Source organism: Varanus komodoensis, unplaced genomic scaffold (assembly GCF_004798865.1).
Source record: "Varanus komodoensis strain SLA01 unplaced genomic scaffold, ASM479886v1 scaffold7_1, whole genome shotgun sequence".
Taxonomy (NCBI): Eukaryota; Metazoa; Chordata; class Lepidosauria; order Squamata; family Varanidae; genus Varanus; species Varanus komodoensis.
Window position 1 is genome coordinate 7,749,087 of NW_025336479.1, and position 20,474 is coordinate 7,769,560.

The 20,474-nt window shown below is 44.7% G+C and overlaps 1 protein-coding gene across 1 annotated transcript in view; it reads left to right on the plus strand.

The window, feature by feature from the left end:
- The window catches only part of LOC123035631 (protoheme IX farnesyltransferase, mitochondrial), a 145,224-nt gene extending 139,743 nt beyond the window's left edge, over nt 1–5,481 (plus strand). Inside the window, exon 7 of the mRNA XM_044454038.1 lies at nt 4,904–5,481. Within this exon, the coding sequence (XP_044309973.1) occupies nt 4,904–5,310 (407 nt within the window). The 3' untranslated portion in view covers nt 5,311–5,481. The remainder of the gene's footprint in view (nt 1–4,903) is intronic.
- The last annotated feature ends 14,993 nt before the right edge of the window (nt 5,482–20,474 follow it).

A 20,474-nucleotide genomic window follows, 5' to 3' on the forward strand; every position in this document is an offset into this window, starting at 1 on the left:
GCTGCCTCTGCCCCTTCTGGATATGGGAGCTTGGGCAGGTTAGAGGTTCTGCCGCCGTACTGTCCATCCGACCACCAAGCAGCCTCCCTGACAGATGGTATCATATATGATACCAAAGACTGATGCTAGGATTATTGTCATCTGTGCTGGAGCTGTCCAATCTGTTGCTTCCTAGGACTTCATGATGACCATAGAGCTATCCCAACATGTAATCAATCTAATACATGTAGCAGGTCATACTCTGGAATTGGTTTTCTCAGTTGGACAGAAAGAGTGCGTCCTGAAAGTAGATGATTGGACTTCTTCTCATTTGTCATGGTCAGATAACTATCGGCTGAAATTTAGATTTTGAGCAACTTTTCCCCTCCACAGGGGTGAGGAACTGCTTAGAGAAGACCACCCCCAGAGACTAACCAACTCTAGCAGCAGAAATTTTCCAGTTGGTGTGGGAAATTTTTCCAGTGCTCTGCCAAAATCCTGATCAATCTACTGGACATGATTGACCAGGGCAACTGACACCATCACACCAAGCACCTTTAACCCTTTGGCAGAGCCAGACTAGCTCCTTGGTCCACCTTGGCTCTGAGAGCAATGACACAAGGCATCTACTAACCAAGATTGGTCAATGTGATCATGTGACACCAGTGGTTTATGGGTGCACTGACTTCCCATCCCTTCTGAGCCCAATCCCACATGTTGGTATTGATGTTTAGATCCCTAAACAACCTGGGGCCAGAGTATCTAAAGAAACACTTCCTCCTGTATGTACTGCTGAAATGTTTCAGTCATCTTCAACATCCATGGCAAGATGCCCTGCGGAAGGAATTTAGATAGCTGACTAGAAGAGATGGGAGTCTTGTGCGTTGTGGTGCCCCACTAGTGAAGTGCCCTCTCTGTGGAGACTTCACTAGTGCCTTCCCTGTTCTCTTCGCAGTGCCAGGCAACAACTTTTTTCCTAGGCATTTTAGAAACCCAGATTTTAGAATGGGTGGTGGTTCTTGTATATCTCTTTATTTAGATATTCCCATGTGGTTTCCATTTTGGATTGGATATTATTCTCGTATTTATTTGTATGAGTAAATTAAAATAAAATTTTAAATTAAAATAAGTTTTAATATTATAAAAATATCAATACATCAATCACACTGAGCATTCCAGCCAACGTTGAGCACTGGAGTCCCAAGTTTGGAGCCTTAATTTCAACATTCATTCTGCGGTTGGCCCTGGGACTCCAAGCTTGAGAACCTGCCTCCTGCCCTCACAGCCTCTGCAGAAAGAGCTCCACCAGCTGCTTCTACAAGTTTGAAACATGATCTTAAAGAAGGGCTTTTGTGGGTGTCCTGAGGGACAGAGAGGGGAGAAGACAGGCACTGCCATGGTACAAAGTAACTTGGTGGCACCTCAGCATCCTTCTCTTACACAGCACTGAGACAGCCAAAACTGCCCATTGAAGTGTTTTATGTGTTTACCCAGTGTTTACCCAGAAGACAGCAGTGATATTTGCCTCAACATTGCTTCTGCCCTGCCTGGGATGCCTGCATTGATTGGATTGCACCCTAAAGCTCCATTGCTGTTAGTGGGGAAGAAGCATATACTTAAATATCTCCTGTAGAATTAATGTGACTTTGGGCACAATCCTATGCATTATAGCTAAATTTTTAATTCAGTGTGGGCTGGTAATGTGTTTCTGCTGGATCAGCTTTTGCTGAGGAATCTATTCAGTTGATGGAAACAGAATTCTTTAGGCAAAGATAAGGTTCAGTTATACTTCATCTTGTTTCTGAGGCTGAAAATGAGGCAGCTGCAGCTACATGACTGCCAATCATGTTTCTCCAAAGGCAAATGGGTGCAGCTGAATTTCTTCTTGTTTTCCAGCTCTAATCTTGCTCATCTGGATTAAAGGGGAATAATTTGATTTGACATCTTTTTAGCTAAGAAGAGCAGGTTGTTACCATACCAAGATACAGGAAAACCAAAACACACCATTCCCAGTACAGGCCATTCATGGCTAAATGTAGACTTCAAGATCCCTACAACCTTTTACAGAAACTTAAATATTTAATTTGTTTCCTAAGAGACAAGAAACCGGTGCCTCTCCCGCCTCCCACTACAGTGTGTCAGTCAGCTACCAGAATCTGGAAATAATTTTAAAATTCTTTCACATTATTCAAGGCAGAAGAATTACTAAAATTGTGCTTTAAGCAAAATGGCATTCTTGGGTTGCCAAGGCAGTAAACAATAGCTTTAGGAAATGCAGTAAGACTTCAACATCTGTTTTGGAGCAGATACTTTAACCATTCTGTGTTTATTTTACATGCCTGGTTGGCCATCTCTGTCATACATTTATGAAACCAAAAGCTAAGACAATGAAAGAGGTAGCAACTTGATTTGGAGCTCCAACTATAAACTTTACTTTCTATTCTTGGATTTTAACATAAAGTGCCTTTGGCTTTAGTCTGAGTTTGTGAATGATAACACAGTTGAACAAATCCTGCCCCATTACAAGACTTTTCACATACACCTTGGGCAGTCAGTCATGAGTAGAAAATAACTTCATTGTCCTCTCAGTGCATTTACTGAAACATAATTTCCTAACGTTTACTTGACTTTTTCTTTTTAAGCTCCATCCTAAAGAAGGGCTTCAGCCACAGGGGAACAAACAGGCACTTATGCCTCTGCTACTGAAGGACCGTTCCAAACCCGGCAGGTGAAACAAAGGCATCCCACTCTGCTCCAGTTGCAACTCAATTGCAAACTTTTAGAACCTTCCCCATGGTTCTGAAAAATTAGTGAAAAGCTATACCCAGAGAGAGGGGCAAGTTTGCGCAGAATCCCTGCAGGGACTACCAGCCTCCTCTCCCTGAATAAGGCCACTGCTCAGTACCAGTGGCCAGCGGCTAAACAGGGCGCAGCGCCAGTAAATGCAACACTTCCCTCTCCTTCTTGCTCAATCAGACAGAAATTCCAGAAATTGAAAGCTGGGGTTCTCATGACTGAGTTTCATCAATGACTTTCAGTGATGAAAGTCCAGTGACTTTCCATTATCTCCAAAAATGCTTCGATCAAGAGGAGGTGTGAGAAAGCATTTCCCTGATAAATCAGCATGTCTCATTTAGAAGATGAGGCAAAATTTCAGTGGCACAGCTAGATGGCCTATGACTGGCAATTTCCATCATCACTGAAATAGTGATTTCAACAAACTTTGATCGTTGAACCATCTTGCTGAAGCAACGTTAGGGCTTCTTGCACTCTTGCTGTTCCCAGTATTCCTTCTTTCATGGGCAGAGCAGGCCCTGAGTCACATATAAGTCAGTGTAGCAAAACCTATTCAAAAATGCAGTCTGTGCGATCCAGTAATGCACCTATAAATACTCCACATGAAAGAGACTAATATTTCTGAAGAAGCTAATGGGCTTCTGGGCTCAATTTCAGTGGCACAGGATCCAGTCTTGTAGCAGAAGACCACATAAGGTAGGAGGAAATGTTCCATAATTATCATGACAATTATATGGTCTGGATCTCTGAACTCTTATTATGGTTTCCCTTTCCCCTTTAATTGCTGCTTCACATCAACTTTTATGGTTTGTTCAGGGTAGTTAATTCACAGATTGAATAAATAGGCCCAAAATGTTCAAATAGTGAAAGTATTTTTCACTCTCAGATCTCCTGCCTTCCAAACATTTATGGGATATCACTAAGTTGTTGCCGTCTGCTGCTGCTGCTGCTTCAGTGTTAAGGCATGTGAAGTGTATAGGATTGAGTGACTAAGCACTTAATAACACTGATGAACACAGTCAGCCATTTGTAGACCCTAAACCATGTGACTGCTCAAAAGGCTAGTTCCATACATTTCTACTTAGTAAACCTATAGCAGAAATGCAGCATGGTGATTTTTTCTGAAATCTACTCTAGACTTTTCTAGGATTTGCTTTATTACACTTTTTTCCAGTACCTTTTATTAAATGTTCCTTATTTTTCTTTGTTGTGCATGCGTGTGTGCATGCACACATGTGTGTGTCGGGCCTGTGCCAAGTAGGGTGATGTGCTAAGTTTGAGTGCAAATGTTAAAAGTCAGTTTCAGATGGAAATACCTTAGGTTTAGCATTTTTCAAAAAAAAAAGGAAGGGGTGTATTTAAGCATTCTCTACAACAGAGGTAGACGTGGGATTCTTATGGTGGAGCTGAACAGCTTGATTCTATTTCTATTAAATTGCTATATGAATAGCATGAATAGATGGTATGTATAATGATCATTGTATGCTGTTTATAGTTTAGGACAGGTGATGCTGACTTAAGAAGTCAAAGTTTGTTGCCCCTGTCTAGGACCCTTAGTTTTATTGACTTTAAATGGAATGATGGGCCCTTGTCCTTCTAATCTGCTTGGATCCTTCCTTTCTGCAGCTATAAAATTGTCAGAGTGTAATTCTGAAAAAGCCAAGTACAAAACAAGTCATCAGTAAAGGCTGGGGTTTAATTCTATGTGTAAAGGTTGCTAGAAGTGGACTTAGAAGCAAAGGGATTGGACAAAAACAGCAGAATTGTCCTGCAGCCACTGGACTCCTTCTACAAATGCAGCCTACACATTTTCTTTTTCCAAAAGCAACTGCCAGGAGGAAAGAAAAACAAGACAAAATTCATAAGGAAGTGTCCCCAGATTGTGCATCTTACATGGTACAGATTTAGTAACTCCAATGTCTAAAGCAGGTAAACAGTTCCTTGCAGCTTGCATGTATACCTTTCACTGCCTTAGGGCAAGCTGATTATATTAATGAGACTTCTGCACCTGCAAGTGATTTACTGGGTGTACAAAATGAACAAGCAGAAACCTCCGCCAAGTTATCTGAATTCCCATTTCAGGGGTGCTAGTATGTACTCTAATGCCTTAATTTGTCTTCCATTGCAGGAGCTTTGCTGCTGGGAGGTATTCTCTACTCATGGCAGTTTCCTCATTTCAATGCACTGAGCTGGGGCCTCCGTGAAGACTACTCCCGAGGTGGCTACTGCATGATGTCTGTCACTCACCCAGCAATGTGCAGGCGGCTGGCTGTCCGTCACTGCCTCGCCTTGATTGGACTTTCATCACTGGCACCTGTCCTTGATGTCACCACGTGGAATTTCCCGTTAATTTCTCTCCCAATCAACCTGTACTTTTCCTACCTTGGCTTTCAATTCTACAGGCGTGCTGACCGTGCCAGCTCCCGGAAGTTGTTTTTTTGCAGCCTCTGGCACTTGCCATTGCTCCTCTTGCTCATGCTAACATGCAAGAAATCTTGGTATGAAAAGGGGAACAAAAAGGAATCCATGAACTGAGATTATGTGAAAAATTAATGCCTTTGTGATACCTATGCTCCCTTTTAAAATGATATATTTCCATTATACAGGCTGGGCAGGGTTGTGTCAATCTGTTCAAAGTTCTTTTGTGGGTGTCCAGTGAACAAGCCTGATCATTTTCAAATTAAATTATTTTATTTTGGACACTTATATGGCTTTTGGGTGTGATTACTTCATCACTGTGAGATGCCCAAAGACATGAAATTAATAACAGTACTATCAACAATAATACACTACTAATAATGTGAGATAGTGAGAAAGCAGAGGTGGCCTTTAAGATCCATACAGTATCTTAATAATCTCCCGTCCGAGCAAGTAGCCTCTCTCTCATTTTTCATTGTATTCTTTAGGACAGGAGGGCTGACAGTAGACGATAATCCGTTTGTCATAGTTGTAGCAGTACATTCCTATTTGGGAATGGGAGGCATCTGCCATGGGTTCAGTCCTCCCACTTCCCAGGACAGCCAGAGAACACCTGACCAGGCCTTTTGTGTTGGGCCTGGCCGTTGTGTCTCCTCCCAGCCATTTGTTCTTTGCCTTTGTCCAGGACCAGCTTCTTCTCATTTCTTCTCTCCTTTTCCAGTTTTATGTTCTTTTAATCCTTGTTCTATCTTCCCCTCTTTGCCTCTCTTTTCTAGTTAAGTCCATTTTCTCCCCTCACCAACAAATGTTGTCCTTTTCCCCAACTCTTGTACCTTTTTGCCACAAGATGGCACTACCTGGAAAAAGTACTCCAAACCTTGTGAAGAAACACAAAAGAAGCCAGGAAGAACCAAAGGGCTGGTGGCCCCCGATTGTGAAGAGTTTTTCTCAGAATTAGTAGTTTGAGGCATAGCCAAGCCATGCGTCAATGTAGCCATGGCAACTACTGATTATCCCACAGGTCAGAAAATGCAGGAGAATCCCAGTGGACCCCTCAAGGAACTGGTTCACACAGGATGGCACCCTTGCCATAGTTCCTGCCTGGGTGGAGGTTGACCCACACGTCAGTCTAGATAAATTTTGAGGAGACATGAGGTGTTTTGGGGGGCTTCAGGGGTGGGGGAAGTCACAACATGCCCAATTTTCCCCTCTAACCAAGGGTTCCATTTTTGCATTCCAAGAACGTGTGGCCTGCATTTTCCAAGAGCAGGCGTTTCCACCTAATAATCTGGAACCACAGCAAGCCTCAGGCACGCCATCTGCTTCCACAGGAAATTCAGCTGAGCAGCAGCCCCTGCCGCCCCCACCCCCCCAGAATCTGGCATTGTTCAAAGGAATATAAATGGCCCTTAGCATGGGACTGACACCACTCCTAATCAGCAAAAAGAACATAAAATGCAGAGAAATAGTGTTTTTGTCCAGTTCTTTTTCTACTGATGCTTCTCCCCAGCCAAAGAAAAATCAAAAAGGACACTTAAACTGAAGCATTCTAAGACTTCTGATAAAAATAGGTTGTCCACAGCTTCTGCTGAATCAGTCCTGATTCTCCTGACCCTCATGATGGTCAGGGGAAAACATCATAAGTCAAAGCAAGCAACTTTCTGATTCAGATGTTGCCACTCGAAACATGATAATTGAAAAGGGAATTGCCAGGTCTGCTGAATGCAGAGAAACTTCCCAGTGTAGGTTTATTTCACAATGATGATATTCTCCATTTCCTATCTAAAGGAGAATAAATGAAGTTACCCCCGGTCACTAATTCTTCTCAGGAAACAATCAGCAGCCTTGCAGAAGTGAAGTATTATTTCCAGAGCCTAAGTCAGCTAAACTGTGAGATCTTTTGCTTCCCCTTTTAAAATATAGGTTCAAGTTGAATGAAAGGGCCCCCGGTCAAGGCAAAAGTGCCTCCAGCATAGCTCAGGAAGACTGCTCCTCACCACAGACTATAATGGAAGTAGTCAAGGTTCCTCTAGTTAATTTTCTAGAAGCAGCCTTACTTGCTGGAGCCATAAATCCACAAGATGGGACTTCCCTGCAAAGGATCATAGCAAAAAGGAAAAAGAAGTATTGAAACAATACTGGGAGGAAAACCTCCTGAGGCTACAAACAGGCTTGGCTTTCAGACTTTCCTCTACAGCTTCCATTATATCCCAAGCCATTCTCCTCTGGGTTGAAAAGATGATCAACAATAAAGAGCTGGATACTTTTTTCTTACCATGGAGCCCTTCTTTAATTATGCAAAGCATACAGTTTCATTTCAGATTTTGTGCAGGATCTCATTATTTTTGTGTTATGTACCATTGCAGCAACTTACTGAAATATTGGAATGCTTATTCCAAAGGAAACCCAAGTACTGTCCCCACCACAGGAACACACTCCCAGAAACTTTTTTGTAGACCAAGCACTTTAAGTTGGCTATGTCCTCTTTATCAAAGAGGGATGAAAGAAGATATCTGACTGATATTCCTCCTCCTCCTCTTCCTTTACTCCCTTCAGGTATCCATTCAACTCCTCCTTTTAACCATGCAGTTACAAGTTCACAAAAGCTACCTGGTCTAGAACCAGATTCCAGCCTAGATCTCAGAACTCGAATCTGGGTATATCAGACCCACTTCTGTCCTCCTAAACTCCTTGCCAGCAGTTCTAATACCCATCCTGCACATGTGGACAGAAGACCACAGCACTTCCTTCACTTTCAGGAATAGCACCTGGTCTCTCAACACTCTACAACATGACGATTTCCTGATATTTCACTCCACTTCCAGGACAAGGCATCTGTCCTGCCCACTTCCTAGGTTTACTGACAAGCAACTAATGGCAATAGAACTTGCCCACATCCAAGAAATAGGGGCCATAGAACCTGTTTCAACCTGTTTCAACTTCCAAACATTTCCATTGCATTTCTGGTCCACATGAAGAAAGTGTCCTGAAATACCATTCCAGATCGGAGCCACCTCAGGAAGTTTATGATAGCCTCAAGACCATGGCTCCTCAAACTATGGCCCCAGGGCCAGATTCAGCCCACCATGCCCATTTATCTGGTCCGCCATGCCCGTCTGGAGAAAACGATCTCCAAACGAGCAAGCCGCTGCCTCGTGCGCCCGCCTCCCGGCACGCGCCCACCTGTGCCTCACCTGGCCTTGCCTCACCGCGCACCTGGCCCCCACCCCAGCGCACACGCCTGCCTGCGCCGCCCCCACACCGGCACTGCCCTTCCGGCAGCTTTCAACTGGCCCCCTGGAGGAAAGGTCTGAGGAGCCCTGCTCACAACTACCAAGGAGGCTCTACTACTGGGGGATTTCCTATTTTATGGAGGCAAACCACACCTACTCCTACCTAGATTGCAGTCTTCTAAGGCGCCCACTGCTAACAGAGGCCCATCCAAAAGATTAATCTCTTTGGCCCCAGACAGGTTATCAAGACCCATCCAGTAGAAAAGTCCCTTCTTCAAGCACACTTACGATCCTTGCTTAAGCACTAGGGCTCATATATCCTGCTCTGGGTTCATGCCATGGACCGGATTTCAGACCCCCTACATTGGCTGTTTTCCCTTCTCAATCCAACATAAACCACCATCAGCACATCAAAAACATAAAGAGGAATATGGTACCTTTCTGACCTCAGAGACCATGGTTGTCCCAAATCCTACAACCTGCATAGCCAAACCCTATTTCTTCCATCAACATCTGACCATCCTACGCAAGACCCTGTGTGTCCTCCAGATCTCCACTGACTGCACCCAGCTGCCTGGCTAGTGAACACCATGCTTTCCTCTCCCTTGCTTATTTTATCAAAAGAACAAACCATGCTATCCTCCAGGAGACCATCCACCAATTGAGTATATGAAATAACCCAGAAGGTGTTCATTCATTGGTATAAGAGGGAACATAGATCAAAAAGTTGCTTTTCTAAGTAGGGCTAATATGAAACTCAAGGCAAACACCCTTTGTAGACAATCCACAGCTGTTTCCGCTGTCCCTTCCAAGTCCTGCCACAAGCCACTTAGTGCTCTTCCGCACCACAGTTCCTCAGAAGGACATCTCTCCCCTCCAGTTATACATAATTTTCCTGCACAGAACCTGCATATAATCCTCCTCTACTTTTTGAGCATCTTAAAACTATCACTATGTCTCCTCTCATTTAAGAGTTTATTTCTGATAACTGTAACCTCTGCCAAGAGAACCTGAGAGTTATTAGCACTTTCATGAAGGATCAGCCCTGTACATGCAAGAAAGACTCGATCACACATTGGTTGGATCCTTCCTTCCTTCCTTCCCAAATTAACACTCTTTTCCTCAGAACTTAATAAATTAGGAAAACATTCTGCCCTAATCCTTCGCATCCCTTTAAGCCAGTTTTCCATTCACAGGATGTTAGAAGGTCCATCAAGATGAACCAAGGAACTTAGTCTATTTCCTTATTTGTTTCCTTTCATTCAGTGACCTTAGGGCAGATGAAAGCTTTCCATGCCACCTTGTTAGGTGACTCAAGGAATGTATTTTTATGGCCAGGAGGTTTTAAAAAAACCCTCCCTAAACTTAGACACATTAAAGCACACATCTGGATTGTTCCTTTTTTCTGTAACAGCACTACCTTGTATAGTGTTACCTACTTGTACGTTCTGATTCATTATTGGAAGATCAAATGTGTGAGGTAACATACATGCATACATCTATTTGCATCCTGTTTTTCAGCAATTATCATCTCCCGTGTGGTATCTTTCCTTTGACCTTGGGATAAGCAAAGCCTTTGTTGACACAGTTGTGCAACAAATCAGTGGAGTTTTAGAGAGAACAGAGCATTTAAATTGTTGAAATTGCTAGTGATGGGCTCTGGTCTGAGTGGGGAAAAAAAAAAGAGACCATCATTTCTAACAGCCAGGATGAAATAATCAGATGTTTTAATAGCTATGCATTTATGGGTAAAACAAAGGGAGGGAGGGCGAAAGGGCATGTCCTTCACAGTCATAAGGAAAGGAGATACTGTACACCCGAAGCGGCTTTCTGCTTTCCTATGACTCGGTCATACATACATATAAAATAATTATGATTATTATTTTTGTAATTATCAGGAAAAGACAAGGAATTACTGCTGGAGTTGGAGTGGGTTGTCCTTTTTTCTTTTAATAGAGGTGTTGTCTGAAAGCTTTTTAGTATTGTCGCTCATGAACTAAAAGACAGTGACTGAGAGGGTGAACCTTTGGCAGGTTGGGCCGTCCCTTAAGACAAGGACCGTGGCCTCTGCCCATAGCCTGCCCCAAGATGATTGCTTCAACCCTTTAAGGAACTTGGCTCTTTAGTCCTGTTCTGAACAGTGCCTACTTGCTTCACATTCAAGGAACCCAGTGGGTTGGACATAAATTAGGTGCAGGCAAATAGGCTGATGGAACCAGAGTTCCTGTACCCAGCAGGCCCCCAAAATCTGGACAGAGGCATCTTTTGAGAGCAGTGCCCTTCCATCCATGGCTGGCAGATGCTGGATCCAACTGACTGTTTCGTGCAACAGCAACTGCTTGCCCAAGTTTGGATGGCGACCCTCTCTTACCTACCTCAACTGCCCCCCCCCAAAAGATCCCTATTGTCCTAAACTTGCAGCTGTTCCCCTGCATAAATGAACACGGGAGTGCTGATGCATCTTGGCAATTTACGTTGGCCGCGTCTTGTAACATCCCTGATGTTTTAGGAGTTCTGCCTCCCCATTTTTCTTGAGTTGGAAGATTTATATCCTTTCAGTCAAATTATTGCCAAGGTAGCTTGGAACAGAATTCTTTAGGCAAAGATAAGGTTCAGTTATACTTCATCTCGTTTCTGAGGCTGAAAATGAGGCAGCTGCAGCTACATGACTGCCAGTCACATTTATCCAAAGGCAAACGGGTGCAGCTGAATTTCCTCTTGTTTCGCAAAAATTACTGTTAAAGTAGCCAGGGTGCACTAAGCCAAAAATGAGAGAACATTTTGCCCTATTTCCCCCTCCCCACATAAAGAAAACAAAAGACAGACTTGCAAAAATGCATGCGCAAATGTATATGCCTTGGGCCCAAATTTAAAAGGAATTACTATATCTTAAATGGAAAGAGAGTGCATCTCACAACGGTGGAGAGGGCTGCAGCCGACCGTGCACTGCTCAGTCTGCTATCCAAGCGCTGTTGACGGGCAAACTCTGCCCACTTGTGGTTTTTCGCCTTGACATGTATATTGACTGAACAGCCCTTCAGATGATGCTTGCCATCAAAGTGTCCATGGACGGCCATGCAAGTTGCCAACTCTCCTATATGAAGTAAAACAAGGCCTCGCGGGTCTGTCATTGACCATGTTGGCCGGGGATGAAGGGGGTTAGAGCCCGATACACCTGGAGGATACCACGTTGAGGAAGGTTGGTCTAAGCAGAATGGACTGCTTCCCACAAAAATAGGTCATTTTCTCTCATGTGTTGTGCATGGCAGAGATCTTCCACTAATCAGGTCATGGATATCATATGATCATCTTTTGCAATGGAGGTGATGGTGGGAAGGATTGCTTCCGCTGTGTTTTTAGGCCTGTTATCAAGGGAAGTAGTGGGTAGGGAGAAGTAACCACATTTATACATACCCCACCACTGACTTTTCCAAATTGTTTTAGTTACATGTATTATCCTACCTTTCTATTCTCCCTGATTAATTCCTTCAGCAATACTCTGAAGTTGTTGATGTTCTGTGTTGTCAAGTTGTCTCCAACTTATGGCAACCCCATGAATGACAACCCTCTAAAATGTCTCTTTGGCATCCCTGCTCGGCTTTTGTAAATTCAAGGCTGTGGCTTCCTTTATGGAATCAATGCATCTCATGTTTGGTCTTCCTTTTCTTCTTCTGCCTTTGATTTCCCTTAGCATGATTGTCTTCTCCAAGGAGCCTTGCCTTCTCATCATGTGTCGGAAGTATGACAGCTTCAGTTTTGTTATTTCTGCTTCTAGAGAAAGCTCTGGCTTGATTTGATCTAGAACCCACCTGTTCATCTTTCTGTCAGTCCAGGGTATTTGCCAGCCTGGGCTCCTCCTTTTTTGTTCCTCCAGCCCTGTTTCAAACACATCAGTATCAATTCATGAAATAATCCTATGAAGTAGGAGAGAGCAGAAAAGAAAATATCTAGTCCAAAGTCACTCCATTGCTAAGTAAGAATTTGGACCTAAGTCTTCAAATCCACCTTTCCAACCAGTGTGCCCCATGCTGGTTCATCAGATTGCACACCATCAGTAAACAGAATATTTTTGTGCTGCTGGGCTTCCCTGAGAGAAACCAGCTCTGCTCTGAATTCTGCCCCAGTCCTCAGCCATTTTTCATCTAAATTTCTGGCAGTCCCATGAGAACGTTGCTCAAACAATCAAACCACTTCTTAAAGCTTTGGTACCATGTACCTCCTCCCTTTTGTTTCTATAGGCCATGGTTAATTCTGGGTAAATTGGAACAAAGCTGTCTTCCTTCCTACTGGTGAAAACTGGGAGGGCAATGGCATTGAGGGATCAGTTGGATGCAACCCACCACAGAGAGGTGCAAAGCTGCCACACTGCACCCAGGTCCTTCCTATATGCAGCCCCTCACTCTACTCCACCCAGAACTGTTGATATCTGGTGGGGTCTAACTGTCAGCAGAGTACAGCGCAGTAGTGATGGGGGGAGAGGGACATCTGACCGCTACGTTTGCCTGAAAACAAAGATGATGGATGGATGGATGGCTGGATGCCAGACCATGGGGGTGGGGGCTTGTTTTTCCTCTGCGCAGTTGGCACCTCTCACTCTCACTCCTATTCAGCTATCATGACAGGAAATTTTGCCAGTGGATTCTAGGAAGAGGAATTAGCTTTCCTTTCCTAAGAGTGCTTCTCTGTCTCTTCCCTGCGACACATCATCAAGCAACACCCCCGATTAGGTGGAAAAGCAGAACAGAGGGATCCGCTGGGCTTGGCAATGGACAAAACATCCTGAGCACATCAGGAAACAACCTTCAGGGTGTGATGACTGTGAGCATCCACAGAAACAGGAGCTCGCCCACTTTAAACGCCAAGCGTGCGTATGGCTTCAATATGCTCGGTCGGGAGTATAAATAGATCATAGCACCATTGCCCAACTTGGCGCCTCCAGGCATGCTGGGCAGCTCTCATCCTTCCCAGCCAACTTATGCAGGAGCTGCCCAAGAGCAGGGGATGCAGAGACAGCAGCCAGCTTTATTCTTACCTGCTTCCCTCCTGAGAGCATCACTGAGAATCTTGGGACTTATTTAATTGCAGAAGATAAGTCAAATAAATAAATACTCATGGCAACTCTTGCCCAGTACTGCTCTCTGGCCCCTGCTGACCATGCCATGGGAGACCAAGTTAGAACAAGCCAGATAGTTTGCTTGGCAGGATTTCACACAGGATTGAATCCAGGCTTAGTTGCATTCTGCTCCCATTGAAATCAAAGGGACGCAAGCCATGGCTAACTTTTCACAGTGCTTTCAATGGAAGATCCAACGTGTTCTAACCTGGAGTGAATTCAGCCCATAGTTACAAAAAGCTGCCTGTGGAATAAGCAGTTGCACACCATATCATAGTACAGCTAAGAAATTGGACCATTAAACCATGAAATCCTTCAAATCCCCCTGCCACCAAAAATCCCCCAGGGGCAAGCCCCCCATTTCCAATAATAATACTGACCTACCTACGTGAAGTACTTCCAATTATCTAGAGTGCTTGATACGTGCAGAGTAGTATTATCTCATCTAGGAAAAGGAGGCGCAGGCATGCCCATGGGTGTGATGCTTACCTTCCTCTTTATATTTTGGCTCTACTCACCATGCTGGTTCTCATCAGCCCTTTCTTCTTTGCATGGTGCAGATCCCACTTCACTAGCTACCCAGATGCTAAGCAGGGAAGTCCATCCTACATGGTAGCAATTCATTTTGGTGTCTTTGGCCTCTAGCCCTTTGCCCTTTTGTTTGCCTTTGTTCACCACTGGAATGCAGCCCCTGAGATAAATTAAGTTCAATCCCACAACTGTAATCACTGAATGAGACTCATAGCAGGGTATGATGAGCCCATGAACGAGCCTGGTATGGCATTCGTGTTTCCCAGTATCAGTTCAATATTTATTTATTGAATTTATATACTGCACCCAATAGCTCCTCACAGGACTCCCTGGGTGGTGTACAACAGCAAAAGCAACACATTATATAAATTATACAAATACTATTTAAAATTCTAAAATTTTAGCCACTGAATTTTGCTTACCAAGAATTTTCATGGAATGCTTAGGTTCTGAATACAAAGTTCCATTGTTTTTCAGTGAGAAGGCCCAGTTGCTTCCCACTGGAAGATGGATTGCCTTGAAAGTGCAGGGAAACCATTACAAGAGGAGATCAAACAAAGTGATCTGGATTTATTTAAGTTAACTTGGGAATGCATTATAGCAGAAAATAATAAAATGAAACTCAACAGAGAAAAGCATTAAGTATGACACACTGGAAAGAAATACCAAATGCGTAATTAGCAAACTGGGGAGACGATCGTCTGGGCTCTAGCATTACGGAAAGGAATGAGAAGTCACAGAATCTATTTGAAGTTGAGCCAGCAAAGTAGCATTTGTTACACTACAACAGACATCACTAAGTCATATTAACAGCATCTTTGCCCACCAGGTGGGAGGGGGTAATAGTGCTGTTTTACTTGGCACTGATTAGGTCTCAAATGAAATATTATGGCCAGTTGTGGTCACCATGTTTAAAGGAGGATTGTACTGAACTGAAAAGTATTGTGAGAAGAGCAACAAAGCTGACATTTTGGAATGTATGACACAGAAAGAAAAACTGAGAAAATTACCAACGATTTGCCAAGAGGAAAGATGGGAGACTGGCAAGAAATGAGAATGGCTCTCCAGCAGCGCTGCAGAAGCTCTCTCAGTATGAGGGGCAAAAGCCATTTTGAAGAAGACCCGAGGGGCAGTGGGTGTAGGTGAAGGCAAGAGGGGTTCGATCCCGAAGCAGGAACAGAACTACCAGTATATTTTCCCCTAAAGCTCTGACTTCCACTAACCACACATTGGGGAGGGCATTTCAGCCTTTGGAAACTGAAGAGACTGCACAAAATCCATAAAACTACCCAATAAGCAGTGGTTGGGAGAAAGCAGTTTGGGCGGAAGGAAGGGATTGTGGCCTTTTGGGAAACCCCAGAGAACCTAAATGGGAACCTGAACCTGAAAGGCTGCCTGAAGCCTTTGTGGCCAAGGTTGTACACTCTGCTCTCTGTCTAGAAGGGAGTGTCATGAAGAGCAGCTGATCACCAAAGCTTTTGCTGAAGTCTGTGCATAAGTTGTCCCACTTCAGAGGTCCTTGGCCCTTTGGCTGCAGTTCAGAGGCAGAGCATCTGCTTGGCACACAAAAGGTCCCAGGTTCTGCAGGTAGGATTAGGAAAGACTTCTGCTGGAAACCTCAGGGAAACAAAACCAACCAGTCCTGCACCCAAGGCTGAGCTAATTGGGGCTGTGATCTAACCAGGTATAAGGTATGTTCCATGACTGAATGCTCCTTGGAAGCAATTAATAAATAAATATGGAAGGAGGGATGTAAAAACTCCGTACACAGGGTGAGAGATCCTAGAACATCCTGGCAAGCTAGTTTTCCATATGTGAGAACTGCTTTTAGAGAGACAGGGCATTGCATCTTGCAAGTCCCCCACCTACACAATTCATGAGACAACACACATGTAACAGCCCAGTGAAACACCCATAGCATAACAGGCAGCCTTGGAAAGGATGAGGAGCAAAGACTCCAATTTGCCACCGCACCAGTGGAAAAGGGGCAACTGGAAAACTGTGAGAAATGGGCAATGGAGTAAGCTGCCTGCGACTGTATTGAAACCTCCGTCTTGAAGGTCTTTAAGGGGAGAAAAGGTGAAGTCGCATGCACTGGCATGGTAAGGCTCTGGAGTCCTCAGGGGAAGGCCACATTGCTAGGCTGTTAAACCAAGCGCTTTTGCCAGCTATGTTTTCTCACTGCTATCTGGCAATGGCACGAAGCACCATTTTGCCTGAAATGTAAATACTCCTCCAAGGAGAGGGACAGCTGTTGTTGTTGTTGTTGTTGTGTTCTAAAGGCACATCCCCAGGAAAATCCTCGCCTTGCAGGGAGGGATTAGAAATGAAACACTGAAGCCAGCAAATTTTCATTCAGAGAAGGGCAGTGAATGGATTCCCTGGCCTACTTCAAAAGAGCACGGCAGTGTGTCTGCTGGGGTCCCGCTCATTCAGGGGCACGACAGGAGATGTGAAAACATCTGCTCAAGTCAGGCCGGAGCCTTTCAGCCCTGTTTTCCCCCTTGCTAATAATTGTCTGTGTTCTGTCATCTAGAAAGGGGACTTTGTATGTTGTGTCTCCCAGGTATTGTCATGCTAATTTGTTTGGTTAAAAAGAGAGGAGCCAAGACAGATGTGAGCCATTTGGTTAGGTTGTAGTTCATTTGTTAGGAAGTGCAAAGGCTTCTTGGGAGGATATTAAATATTACCTTGGCTATTCATGAACACTTCATATTTCAAGAGAGGAAGGGCGGCAGGGATTGCACTCTATAAATCAAGCCTTTTTCTTTTTTGAAAGAGACAGAAAAAGGCAAACATTTGATAAATCTATGTCATTATGCCTGCAGATCAAAGGGCTTTACATATGTATTTATGCAAGTGGCAACCTAGGAGACAATAATAACAAACATAGATCTCCGACTGCTTTGCAAAAATAAAAATTAGCCTGTTCTAATCTGTAATTATCTGGGAAATGTGCAAAGCAGGAGGTTGCTGGCTGCAGAGCCATTAAACATGGTCATACCGAAGGAATAAAACTGGGTTCATTTAATCACCAATGCCAAATTCCAAACCTGGGGAAGATAGGCTGGTAAAGGTTGCTAAACACGGTGTCAATAATGCAGGTCTGTTATGTTTCTGTGAATCCATTACACTAGTACTTAACCAAGACATAAATAGGGGTGGTTAATGAATAGAAAATCATTACACTTTTAGGAGGGAAGTGCAGCACCTCCAGCCAGGGAGCAGGGTCAAATCTCCTGGAGCCCGTCCCTCTGGAGCCCTGTAGAAGTGGGGCTCCTTTCCCTGGCCCCACCCCCTTTTCCACAATCACTGATCCTTCGGTGGTTTCCCAGCTTTTGTTCAGTTCCCCCCTCCCTAATTCTAAAAGCTCAAATGTCTCTCCTAAAGATTAGTTACTGGAAGTAAAAGCTTTAAACTAATATAGACTGGCATTTTTGTCCTCCCCCTTTCACCTTCAGCCTGCCTGCAAATGCTTCCCCAGATGGAATTCAGCTCTTGGGCAGAAAGAGACGCAGCACCTCTCCTGTCTTAGGGCCTGACTCTATACGACTCAGGAGATCTGGGTGCAGGGTGGGATCCTGTGCACACCTGCCCAAGCCTGTCCCATTGTGCTCGGCCATTGTTTCCTAGCAAACTTGCACAAAAGTCAACTGAAAGCCTCGCTCTTTTGCATGGATGCTCTTGCAGAGGGACAGGAATCTGAAGAGGGATCTTTCTGGCATGCAGTGCATTGTATGACCCATGTTAGCACAGCGCTCTCTCTGCCTTGAGCGAAGCTTTCAGGTGTGGAAACACTCACAGGTTATTCCGAGGGAAAAGCAACTGGATCTTGTGCATATTTACTCAGAAGTAAGTTCCACAGAAGCCAATGAGATAGAGTTCCAATTCGGGACGCAGGGAGAGGCAGTATGATACAGTGGTGAGAGTGCTGGACTGCAGGGAGCTGGATTCCAGTGCTTGCTCAGCCATGAAGGTCTGAGGGTGACTTTGGGCCAGTCACTTGCCAGGTCTGTCGTGAGGATGAAACGGAGAGGAGGAGGATCAGAGGAGCCCTCTTTGGTCCTTGCAAGTGGCAAAAAGTGGGATGCAAAAGTAACGCCAATAAACAGTGACTGCAGAGCGGCAGGTTGCTCCTGCTCACCTGTGTGCTTGAAAGTGGGACTTTTTTCTAAGGGGACAAGCTGCTATCCAGTATCCACTTACCGGGGAGCAGGGCCCGTTAATCTCAGTGGGACTTGGAGTAGACACATCCCTGTCAAATGGCGCAGGACTGCCTTCCTGCTGCCGAAGGAAGACTGCTTCACAACTTCCTCCTAGCAAGAGGCTCCATTCCTCAAAGCATTTACTTCATAGAAATGCCACTGATACTGATGGATCTGCTCCTGTGTTTACTGAGAAGATCATCAGTTTGATTTGTGAACCCTGGTAAGATCATCAGTTTGATAAACCAAACTAGGCGATCACAAAAGTGTATTGTTCGCGCTGTCTCCCTAGCCCTGTGGAGTGGACTTTGTGTACTCATACCCGTGAAAGAGAAATGGAAGCTCACTTGTTTGTTTGTTTATTTATTTGCTTGCTTATTCATTTTTTCATTCTGCTATCAAATCTTCCTTATTTGACCCAACCACAATTGTTCTCTGTCTCCTCTCGCTCTCCAGAGCTGTTTTAAATATTCCAACCATTTGATTTCTACCCATTCCCTCAGGCAACATCCACACTCCATCCATCTCACTAAAAACTTGCCTTGACATCCGGCCCACATTTTTTCTTTACTCAGTTCTGTCAAGGCACTCCTACTCATCTCTCCTTGGAGCACTCAGAAACACTCTTCCCCATTCAAGCCACATGGCCCAGAGCCAGGGAAACAATGGTGTTTGCAGAGAGAGGTATTAAAACTTATGGGGCAGGTGACTTCCCGTCTTTCTGGGAGAAGAGTTGGACCTGACTGGGTGTTTATGACTGAGAATAAGGATCTGTCCTAAACCCACTCAACCAATGAAACATAAAGGAGGGAGTCGTATCACGGTATTCAAAGGCTATCCTTTCGCTAAACACGGTGACATGTTTATTTCAGAATAAAATTAGCAATGTTGATTTACACATCACAGCCAAAGCCTGGACATGGGTTTGAAGTGATCCACCCTAAAGGGGCTGTTATAATGAGATCTGTGCACAAATGGCCTCTTGAAATTGTCCACCCTGTTTGTGCGAAGAGAAATTGAGAGGAGAGCATCAGCAAATGTCTACAAGGGCAAAGAGAAATTCTGATTCGTTTCTCACAGGCAGGGCTCACCATTGTCAGCCCCAATCTCTCTCTCTCTCTCTCTCTCTCTCTCTCTCTCTCTCTCTCTCTCTCTCTCTCTCTCTCTCTCTCTCTCTCGGGCTTTTAGTGTTTTGTGCTGCCCTGCAAGTGGCAACAGCATTGACTGTGCTGACAAGTTGGCCCCATTTTGCACCTACCACAATACGGGGCAGGGGGCCAGTCAAGCTCCAGGGAAGGAGCAGAACGAATGCAGTGCCAAAATCAGCCCTTCGGTTTTCTGAACTTTCTCCCCTAAGAAAGAGGCTTCCATTGTTCTGCTTCACTGCCAGGGTGTTTTATAACTTATTTTTGATGTGCTTTTGAGCTGACCTCATCACCACAAAGGGCCTGAAGGTGCTCAGTGTGTGTTTTCTTTCTATTACACATCTCTATTGCTCTGCAACCAACCAGGCTGCCTCCACTTCCTGGTCTGGAAATGTCCTATGGGAGGAATGACCTCATGATGTCTTCCCAGGCCTCAAATGGAGTGTGGGAAGCAGAGGACCATTCAGGCTGCCAGAAAGAAGAAGAAATAAACTGTCCAGTCCTGTACAATGAAAAACAGAACATGCAGGCACACGCCTCAAGCCCCGCCTATGTAAGAGGAGCAAAAGAAACCCGAACTCAGCCCATGAGAATTTTTCCATCTTTTCACCATTGAATTTATTTTTGAAAGCAATTTCTCTCTGATCAAACCGAATGAGAATGCTTGCCAAAATGTGGAGAAAATTTCAGCTGCAGTCAAAGAGCTAAGGAAACGATGAGCGGGATACGCAGCCAGAACTGCTGTGTTACAGTTGGTGTGGAATGGCCAAGCCGAAGCACCTGGCTCCCACGCCTTGGTTATGTCCATCCAGCATAGCTCATCCCTCAGCATGGCCACATCCGAGGAGGTCGGGGCAGGCCAACCTTCGGAGGCCAACCAGGATCACGTTTGCCACCTGGAGAACCTGTCCTGGGCTCCACTCCAAAGGGGCTGCTTGGGGAAGCCCGGCTAGTCACAAAGGACTGGCAACCTGCCCGGGCGACTGAGTACAAAGCAGAGGTGGGGCCTAAGTTTCGGGAATGACCCACAGGAACTCATAAGGAATAAAGGTGG